The sequence below is a fragment of the Ziziphus jujuba genome, chromosome 6, assembly GCF_031755915.1.
Source record: "Ziziphus jujuba cultivar Dongzao chromosome 6, ASM3175591v1".
NCBI classification, from domain to species: Eukaryota; Viridiplantae; Streptophyta; class Magnoliopsida; order Rosales; family Rhamnaceae; genus Ziziphus; species Ziziphus jujuba.
Genome location: NC_083384.1, coordinates 19,464,087 through 19,475,497, shown reverse-complemented (window position 1 = coordinate 19,475,497; position 11,411 = coordinate 19,464,087). Strand labels below are relative to the sequence as shown.

The following is an 11,411-nucleotide window of genomic DNA, read 5'->3' as shown; positions in this document are numbered from 1 at the left end:
ATAAATTTAAAAGAGCCAATCATAATATCCTGAAATGTTAAAATACAATTTATGATTTGTAATGAATGGCAAATTCTCCAATATGAAATCAAAAAATAACAGAGAACCTAAAAAATTAGTATTTTAACCCATTATCTCTTAAAATTTGTGACTTTGTTATTCAATTATTATACTTCATATTACAGTGGTTCAGTGTGCACAATATAGTGCATTCCAATTATTTAGCTGACAAAGCAGGCATATATGGACAAACATCCCTACTTTATTCTATGTTGAAATTCCAAAGCTAATCTTTTTGAAACAGTATACAAAAATAAGAAAGAAAAACAAAAAAAATGCAAACCTGTAAAGATTCAAAAAGAAAAAAAATAATAATAATAAAAGATGTGCTTCCTGCATTGGTCATTGTCCAAATTTGGGACTTTAAAACAATGGCAAAACATAATATATTATTAGCTTCAATCAAAGATTCCTCAAGCGTATAAACTAGCAGTAGTCCCATAAGAAAGGTTCCTCAAGCCGGAGACCGGTCTCAGCTGGCTCAGCTCCAGCCAGAGGCCAAGGCAAAGAGTAAGAAGGCTCATCCACTTGATGGTTATTAACATCTTCCAAAAGATCAGGAAGGTTGAAAAATGCATCATCCTCATCGGTTAATGGAGACGCCGCAGATGAATCATGAGTTTCTGGATAAGCTACAGTAGCAGTTGGAGAGGGAGACACATTAATTATTTCGTGATCTTGCCTCGGCTCAGTGGCTTCATCATCATGCGGTGTTTCATGGCTTCTACGGTAGTCAAAAGCAGCTGCTTTCGCGGCAGCGGCTTGGATGTCCTTCCGCGACGAGGTTGCCGGACGAGGTAGTTCTCGAGCCAGTTCGGGAAAATTAAGAAAAGCTGAGTTACCTTTAATGGTTATAGCAGCTACGTCGTGAGCTCGAGCCGCCATTTCGGCTGTCGGAAACGTTCCTAACCAAATCCTTGACTTCTTTCTCGGTTCTCTGATTTCAGATACCCATTTGCCCCATTGACGCATTCTTACTCCTCTATAGGTTGGATGCTTTCCATCATTATTCCGATTATTTTTTACATTTCTCTTTGCTTCACTTCCACTAGCTCCTCTGGAGCTCTTTTGGGCCTTGAATTCTGTACAAATACTTTTTGAAAGAACCGGAATTGAAGAGGAGGAACTATTCTGAACCTCCCATTCTATATTGAATTGGTCTTTCATGGTAGTGGGGAGATCCTGGTTTAGAAGAAAATGTGATGAGATGGCCTGCTTCAACGGAAAGGAAAAGGAAATAGGAAGTCTTCTCATAAATTTTTCACACGGACAACCAAAGATTATATTTCAGCAATTAGGGTCTAAAGCATATATATATATATATACATTTATCATTTACTGGACTATCTAATTTTTCTTACTTTTAGCTATCTAAATGTAATATCAGCAAATAATATATAACAATTATTAATTTACTTTTATTTTTACAAATTAATAATAAAAACTTAATAAGGGAATGTGAACACTTTAAATTTATTACAAATTTTATACATTTTCTTTTTTTTGCCCCTATTCAGTATTATGCCGCTTTATTATTATACATCATAAAGGTGGGTTAGATATCTCACTAGAACTTTTTATATACATATATACATTTAGAGAGAGAGAGAGAGAGTTAGAATCAAATCACGTCCATATCATATTTTTATCATCAGATCTCTATTGTAAACTATAAGATTATTTGAATGGTTAGATTTAATGTTTAAAAAAATTATATGATTGATAAAAATTTAATGATATATCAAAATTTTATTTGGAAAAAATAAATCCTCTCAGAATTCATAAATCATAAATCAAAATTTTAAATATAAGTTTTTGAATCAGTCTAACAACTTACAACGAAAGATTTGATAATAAAACTATCAAGTTAAGCTAATATAAGTCTGAATATATATGTATATATACAATTAATACTTTTAGTACAATTAAGCATTACAAACATATAATTATACTATATATATATAGTCACGTTTAATTTAAGTCGACTTTATAATATCTTACATAGAAGAACTATAAAACCAACCATTTAAATTGAGTTTTAAAAGTGACTCAGCTTAATCAAATAAATCCTAACAATTTAGCAGTTATGATTAAAGACCTTAACACTAACAGGTGGATCTGATACCATGTACGTATACTCGTGTTCATATTAGAATAAGACATAGTTTGGCGTTATCTTTTATAGCTCTTGTGTATTTTGTCTTTGTCTTCAAGTCACTTTTAAGAGACTTTAATGAATGATTATTTTTTTCAAAGTAAAAAGGAATAAATAAATACCAATTTTTTCATGTGCTCATTTGGTCCTAAGCTGCGAAAATATAAATAGATGGTACGGTCGAAAAATTATTGGTGGGCCAAGAACGCCAAAATGTTTGTGCTATTTATATCCACGAATTTCACATGGAAGCTGGGTCGGATTCCTTTGTCCGGGTACTAGAGTAGCCTTACGAGGTGTGCTGCATGCATGACATAAGATCCTCTCATGCAATTTTAATATTAACAATAAGGTTATGACTGCGGTATAATAATCGATAATAAATTCACTCCTTAATTTTGACTTCTATCTATATATATAATGTATATAGGATAATAGATGTTTAAAGTCATATTTACATAAGGTAATTCTAACGGTTTTAACATTAGAATCTCCTTAAAAAAATTTATGATTGTTTTAAAAGCTAAAATTTGAAACATAAATTAGGAGTTTAATATGAGTATAATAAAATACTGGCACCCTAACACCTTATTTGAGTAAAGTAAATCACATATGAATTCATTTTTTATATATGAACTCTTTTAAGCAATCTACTAGTTTATAAAGAAAAATCTAATGGTAAAACAATTAGGTCATCTTTACATGAGACTTGTTCTAGATGTGTATATAAACTATTTAGCAAGTGAATGACTTGATAATTTGCTATTTGAATTTAAGTACAAAATTCTAGATGAGAAATAACAACCTGTAGGCTTTCTGCATAACTAACATAACTTTCTAAGGGAAAAATCTTTTAGATATATATATATATATGTACATACATATATATTGTTGCCACAAAAATGTGGGAGTTTGGTATTGAGGTTCTTTGCTCTTGGGTTCTCTTAATTTGTTGCCCAAAAATGTTAGAACCAATAGCTTACTCTTTTTCAAGCTATTCCATGAGGAACGCGAAAAGCCTCATGCCAATAACTTGTAACCAAAGAAGAGAGGTTAGGGAGTGCAAATAGCTTGGCCAGCCAAACCTTCTAACACTTAAATCAGATCGAAGTTTTCCTAAGTTGTTCTCTAGCCAAATCTTGATAGTGTAACAATAGAATTGGACAAAAGGAGTTAGGTTAGAGATCAAACTTGCAAATTTTATAGCTCTAGAGGGCTTATGGATAGATGTTGTATTACATGTGAGCCTGTGGATCCACCACTTGGACCTTCAATTAAATTCTGAAAGGTTCTTGGTTAAATGGTTTAACTTTTGGTCTCGGTTGTGATGGGCTTATCTTACACTGTGCTTATGCCTTGGCACCTAGTTTTTACCTTTTGGACCATTCACTATCAAAGTTTGTACCTGGCTGAAAGTATGTTAGAAAGGATGATGGGTCCCAATGGAGATGGATTGTGATGACCACTGTGGACGGATATAAGGCATTAGTAGAATACTTGGTATCCAATCCCACATTGCCCAAAGTAAATCAGGGGATGGTTGAAAGGTAATAATAATCATTCTCATAATACTGAGGTCTTTTTAAAGTTGTTGACTTTAAGGTTAAAAAAAATTTATAAATTTAAGCATACTAAGGAAAGAGTAGACCAATGATAGATGACCTTCTAAGAAGCTTTAAACAAAATATCCCATTAATAGTGTAGTGACTAAATTAGGGACAATATCAATAGAGAGTGACAGGTCCACCAGTGGAGATGGGGTATTACAAACACCTTAGCTCATTTTAGGTGTAAGGTGACCAAGTCCAAAAGTTACTCCTACGTTGGCATCGCTTTCTTATATGAACCGTGTGATTTTGTCACTCATTCTTTCTTACTCCTCAAGCAGGAATGTTAGGTGGATGTATGTTTGTTTGATGACATGGTCTAAGTGAGAGGTATCCAAACCTCCACTAACCTTGGTAATCATAAATTTTAAGCTACTTTTATGAATTGCTGTCATAACCTGCTCCTCGACAACTATTCCAAATCATGTTTATAGAAGTTTTCTTAGACAAGGTAAGGTAAATTTTTATCTACAACAATTGCTCCTCTCAACCCATTTGATCCTTAATGAAACAATGTGTCATATTTCTCCTATCACATTCAGAACTTTATCACATGCTTTGCATGTGCACTTTTGTGAACCAATGTTGCCATCTAAACGAGTTGTTCGTTATGGCATGAGGGATAAAGGAACTGCCTCATCTATCACATCTCCTTCTTTCTAATGCTTATTAATGGGCCCACCATCATCGGAGATTGTGATCAATGATGGCATGATTTTGGGTTCACTACGACCCCCAACATGGTGCCTGATTAAACCCTATCTAATCAAAACCCTTGTTTGATTAAGGACTTTGGCTTTTCCTCTAAAAGATATAACTTGAACTGTTAGACCTTCCTTATTCTTATTTTGTACCTTGAACATAGTGAAGCTCTACTCATCTCCGAGTTTAAGTTTCATGCTTGTTCTAAAAGCCTTGGAGTTTTAGCAATCTTTATCATTCACTATTGCTAGGCATCTTCAATTTGAGTTTTATTCCTATATTGGTTACTATACTTCTTTCTCCCTTATTCTTACTACTTTTGTCTTTATGTTGATTTTATAATATAGAAACATGCTCTTAAGATTTTTACCTCTTTTGATTGTCTACTTGTGATACAAGCTTGCTTTGTAGTTTTAGGGCTTGCATTCCTTTTCCTCCAATTTCTAGATTCACTAACATCATGTTCTAGGCTTTGTAAAAGTTAGCTACCCACTATCACCCATTTATAAATGGTTCGAGTTTTCTTGATAGACTCTCTTTTAGGTTATAGTGTTTCATAGGAAGTCTATGGCCTGATGACTCAAGGACTTACCCCTTAAGAGATATCTTCCACCTTTACCTCAATTTGCTCTTTCTTTATAACTTGTTCATCCTCCCCAACCTTAAAGTCAAGATCCCATCTTCCACATTCAATCTTTAGCCATCTTTCATCATGGTAAATCATAAGCAACCTCTACTCCTATCTAGCGAAACATTAGTTCTTCATCTACTAGTTCTAGAAAGGATTCAACATGTTTAGACCTTTTCAACAACTCCGTATAAGTTGCATTATGCAATGTTAGGAGGAAGGCTCAAACTTATGCTAATGGAAGCAATTCTAAACACACTGAAATCATGAATCCCATTAATCCAATAATTTAGATGGGTTTTCTATCCCTCCTTATGCTTTATTTCCTCAAACTCATGGGCACAAAGGGAAAGCACTCACGGTGGAGGAGTTAAGTTCAAACAACTAGGAAGATTTAGATCCTCACTTGGTTCCTAATGCATTTCTTGCCTTTTTTTCTTATGCCCACTCTGCCATCTCATTAGGCAGATTAGTGCTATAAAGCTTGTTCATCAACCTTGCCCTAATGAAGAATGGAAATGCCAATCAAACAATAGTCTATCTTATTTTATCTCATATGAGTTAGCTTAACTCCTCTGGCTCATCCCAATCCCAGATTATTTCCCTATTAGGTTAACTAGCCTAAGTAGATCATGAGCCGCCTTTAACATGGTGAGGTGGCCCTATATTCTACTTTTTTGTTGGGCTATAACAACTACTCTATTCTATAGCTTGTGCCCATTTAAGGCTTGTAGCCTTGCCCTAATCAATTTTTTCACTATGTCTCACAATGTATCTTTAGTCACACCATTCTTTGGCACTAACATTTCAACCAATTCCCCAGCCCTAGAGAGATTGATGTCTTCCTTTCTTTAAGACCTGGACATCGCTACTTGAATTTGTATATCAATTATGCTCGATTAAATTAATAAATCCTAACTGACATTATCGAGGTATGGTATTAATAGTTAGCCTGATTTTTCATATGCAGGATTGATTCATTTCTCAAATCACACTTAAGGAAAAAAAAAAAAAAAAAACACTACAACATCATCCCTGAGCTATCTAAGTTATAAGAGAAGAATGCCTTCTCTCATCTCTAACCTTCCTTCCACAGCATTTGACTTTTCTCTTAGTGGTAAGCTAAACAAATTTGCAACATAATTTTATCTTCTCTTTCAATATATGAATGATAACCACTTGTCTTTCTTTGTTTTTCATAGTAATGAATTTTCCATCAAAACATGAAATGGAAGAGCTTCCATGCGCTTTGGCAGCTCGAAGGACACCAAAACTATTTACCTCATCTTTAGCCTTTCCTCCTACTAAGGTTACGTGTACTAACTTTTCTTCCCCTACTAATAGCTCAAGGATGTCTCCTTCTAGTCAAGTTAAATTGTAGACATCAACTCCTCCTTCTCACCCTTAAGTTCAATCCACAACTTTTTATTGGTCTTACAAAGGTATTGAAGCTCTATCCATAGAAGATGGGGTGACTTTTATTAAAAATGGCATGCTGCTAGACCAACTCCAAGCTTTAGTAACTTGTATTACAAACATTATGCCCCCTTGCTACAAGTACAATATGTAGCTATCAAGCAACGATGACTTGGGTCTCATTGTTTTGAGTGACATCCTTTATGTAAAGTTCCTTTAATACTGGTCCTTTATTTTATTTTTCCATCTACCTTCCTAATTACTTATCCTTTTCATTTCTATTTATTTTTCCATCTACCTTCCTAATTACTTCTCATCTTCTTTGCTATCTCAGTACTCACTCTTTAAGATTCAAGCCTTGCTTTAGTTTGCTACAGCACATGCTAAAAGGGTTGGTGAGATAGCTCGAGTATCTGAAAAGACAATTTCCAAGCTAAAAGAGAAGCTTTCTAAGGCTGACATTGAGTTTAGAAGGTTAAAGGACTACTAATGTCAAAGGAAAAAGGAATGCCAAAGACAAAGGGATGTTGTTAAAAATCAAAAGGAGTTAAGGTAGGCTTAATAGCAAGTCCTTAAATTGAAGAACATTCTAAAAGACCTTCATATTGAGCTCAATAATGTCATGGTAAAACATTTTGAAGATATTGTTTCTAGAATTAAGGCATTCTTTTATATGGCAAAGAAGGCTCAAATTGGAATAAACTGAAAGTCTATACTGGCCAAAGCTATGGGTGCCACTCCTTCTTATCCTTTCCTAGTTGGAGTAGCTATTCTTAACCTTGCTAATTCTTTTCCCTAGGTTGTGAATATTGAAATTGTATAGGGTGGAAATGGTTCTAATGAAACTGTTATTAAGAAATCCGCATAAGTCACTACCTAGGTTGGGACTATGCCTGTTGCCCCTGAGAGGAAAGAAATATGACCAAGAGACTTAAACTTTTTGTTATTTGTATATTTCTTCCAACTTTAAAATATTACCCCTTCAATGAGATTGTAACTTGAATGTGTTACTAAGCATGAGCTCAGTTTATTCTTAATTTCAAACAATATTTGGCTTTTTTTATTTATTTTTTAGATCTCCATATTTATTAAATGCTTCTTACCAAGTCACGGAATGCTTGATGTTCTATGTTGGATTTCTCATGGAATGCCACAATCAGGTGAGCTTAACTACAATGAGCTAAAGTCCTACATTACTGTAAGCTTAATAGAATATGAACACTTCTTTTTGAAACATTTTTTTGATTTACCTTTTTATTAATAGTGAAACAAAGAAAATCAAATGCAATTTTTTTATTCTTTAAATAAGATAGAAATAAGGTCCTTAAATGTTCTGCATTCGATAGATGGGTGAGAACTCTTTCCCCCATGTCCTCAATCATGTTAGTGCCAAGTTATACTACATCCTCAACCTAAAAAGGTCCTTCCCAAGTTGGGCTAAGGGACCCAACCCTATGCTCCTTGGTGTTGAGCATGGTTTTCCTTAGGATGTAATCCCCAATAACGAATGACATGTGCTTAAATTTGGAATTCTATTATCGAGTTAACTTCTACTGATAGGTTACAATCCTCACTTAGGCCATTTTTTGTGTTTAAATAAATATAGTTCGAAATGCATTTTCTCATCATTTATTTTCGATTGAAAATGCTTCACCTTGTTGCTAGGCTTTCCCATTTCAATAGGGATTACAACCTTAACCCTTAAGTAAGTGAGAAAGGGAGTTTTTCCAATAATAGTGTATTTTTTAATCCTATACACCCAGAACAAATGTGGCAAGTCATCAGCCAAAGAACCTTTAAGTTTGTCACGCTTGGTTTCAGGTTGTTCTTAATAGTGTTTTTTGTAACTTCAACTTATCCATTAGCTTACAAGTGAAATAGGGATGAGAATGATGCTCGAATATCTTAGCTTATAACAAATTTTCTTGTATTTTGATTGTCGAACTACCTACTACTGTCAGTTATGATGGTCTGTGGTATTCCAAACCTGTAGATTATTGCATGCCAGCTGAAATTAAATGTTTTATTCTTAATGATTATTAATAAAGGCTCAGTCTCCACCCATTTGCTGAATTAATCAATGGATACTATTACATACTTCGCCTACCCCTCCTTTGTTGGGAATGGCCATGTAAGATCGATGCCACACTAAGCAAATAGCTAACAGCTGCTCAATAAACCCAATTGTTCAAGTGGGTGCCTAGGAAAATTTATAAAGTGTTGGCCTTTATCACTCCTCCTATTTCTACTAGTGTTGGCCAATAGTATCTTTGCTGTAGGCCCTTATGGGTAAATGACCTACCTCAAGTATAATTCCCACAAACTTTTTCACGGATTTCAAAAATCACATACTCAATGTAACAGCCTAGACCACCCGTGTCCGATATTGTCCTCTTTAGGCCTGGAAAATCCTTTTACAACCTAGCCCTTAAGGTTTTTGTCAAAATGCATCGTACGGGAAATGTATCCATATCACCTTATAAGGTGTGCTTCGTTCCCCTTTCCAACCAATGTGGGACTTTACAATCCTCCCCCCTTAGGGCTCAGTATCCTCGCTGGCACACCGATTCGGGTACTGGCTCTGATACCAACTGTAACAGCCCAAACCACCTACGTCCAATATTATCCTCTTTAGGCCTAGGGAATCCTCTTACAACCCAACCCTCATGGTTTTTGTCAAAACGCGTCGTACAGGAAATGTATCTACACCATCTTATAAGGCGTGCTTCGTTTCCCTTTCCAACCGATGTGGGACTTCACACTCAACCTCATTCTTATTAAAATACCTTAAGCAAGGTAAACAATATTCCCTCATATATAATATTTTGAAAATTGGTACCGTTGCACACTAAACTTTATCTAGATTGGCATTTTGCATCCAAAATTTTTTTTCAGGCAATTCGAACCCTGAATTGCTAAAATCCTTACATCATTCGTCCTTTTGCGAAATACTAAATGGAAAAGAAGGTGCAAAGTGCAATTTAATATAATTTGGGGTGTAAATTGCAAAAATTTCTAAATAAAAAGTAATCAAAAAAAAAATGTTACTAAAAAAATTAAAAAGAATTGCAAATGTAATTTTTCAAAAATAAATATAAAACATATTTACGTATAATAAATATTCTAAAAAATAAATTAATTAAAACCAATAAAAATTTTGAATATGTAAAAAAAAAATCATTGATTATTATAAAAATTCAAATGTAATTTTTCAAAAAAATAAAAAATAATCATTTATGTATATTTTAGAGATTGAAAAACAAAAACATAAAGGGTTATAAATAAAAAAAAAAAAATAGGTGATCAAGTATTTATAAAATATCAAAGAAAACTAGAAAAAATATTTTTTATAAAATATGTTCTTTTATTTGTTATATATATATATATATATATTATTTATATTTGTCATTAAATATAAAAGAGTGATCAAATATTCTAAAATATATTTTTTATGTTCTTTTATAGTTTATATTTTACAAAATATTATAAATAACAAATATAACAAAACATTATAACAAATTTTATAGCATATAATTGCAAATAACATCTATATATAATTAATAAATAAAAATATCTAGTAAAAATTATTTTTTAAAGTTTTGGTTTTTGTTTTAAAAATACTTGATCACTTTTTCTTTGTAGGTCTTTATGTTTTTTCTTTTAATCTCTAAAATATATACAAAATATTTTTTTTATTTTTTAAAAAATTAGATTTGAATTTTTATAATAATCTAAGCAATTTTTTTTTTTTTTACATATTCAAAAAATGATATTGGTTTTTATTTATTTTTATATAATATTTATTATATGTAAAGATTTTTATTTTTATTTTTAAAAAAAAAAGACATTTCTAATTACTAACTTATTAAAATAATAATAATACTCTTTAATTATTTTTTTACTTTTCATTACTATTATTTGGAAATTTTTGGAATTTGCACACTAGGTTATTTATGCTCTTTGCACCCTCATTTCTATTTAGTATTTGACAGAAGAATTAATGGTTTAAGGATTTTGTGAGTTTTGAATGAAAATTACCAGAAAAAATTATTTAGGGTGCAGAGTCAACTTTGATATAATTCGAGTTGTAATAGTGCTAATTTCCCTATAAGATATTGCTAATTAAGGTATAATATGTGACATGATGCTTAAGTCTATGATCTGTGAGCTTGTCTTAGAGAAAGTCTTGTCCTTTAAGTATCTTACAATTGGATCCATCTAGGTTAAGTTTGTTTCCACATGTTGTACTACTATACCTTGGTATGAATGCTAGGTTGCTTAACAGTTTCCTCGATTATTGCTCAATAAGATTAGAGCAATGGGTAAGGCAAACAAGACTATGAAAAAGTTTTCAAACATTGCGATTTGCATGATATAAAACCCCTTGATTGTTTCTAAAACCTACTTCAACTTATCATGGTAGGAAATCATATTTCTTTCTTTAGCTTGATATCTAGAAGTTACCTACCTAACCCATAAGTTATGAATAGTTGTAGATATGAATTTGGTGGTCTCCTATTGACCTTTCCATCCTTATAACTACCAAAGTGCTTCATATTCAGCTTCATTACTAAACTTAACAAAATCCAATTTCAATGCATACTCAAGCTGAAAATGATCAGGCCTAGGGATTGTTGACATCAAACCTGGTCTACTTACGTGCTCGTTTGATATTCCATCAACACGGAGTAACCAAGTTGGGTAAGGTTAGTTCAGCTCTATTTTTGGCCCTCTATCAGATTTCACAAATTGACCATTTGGTGCTATGAACACTACAATGAAATCAATTACAACTTGGGCCTTTATCACACTTTGTGATAGATAAGTAATGCCACATTACCAA

At 32.8% G+C, this 11,411-nt stretch overlaps 1 protein-coding gene across 1 annotated transcript; it reads right to left on the bottom strand.

Moving 5' to 3' along the window:
* Positions 1 to 369: 369 nt before the first annotated feature.
* LOC107430262 (ethylene-responsive transcription factor ERF038) lies at positions 370 to 1,461 on the bottom strand. Its single transcript, XM_016041087.4, has one exon. The coding sequence runs from the start codon at positions 1,312 to 1,314 to the stop codon at positions 487 to 489; it is 828 nt and encodes a 275-aa protein (XP_015896573.1). The 5' UTR covers positions 1,315 to 1,461; the 3' UTR covers positions 370 to 486.
* Positions 1,462 to 11,411: the final 9,950 nt, after the last annotated feature.

Bases quoted from the DNA above. Each gene is read 5' to 3' on its own strand.
- LOC107430262 (XM_016041087.4), bottom strand. From the start codon at position 1,314: ATGAGAAGACTTCCTATTTCCTTTTCCTTTCCGTTGAAGCAGGCCATC.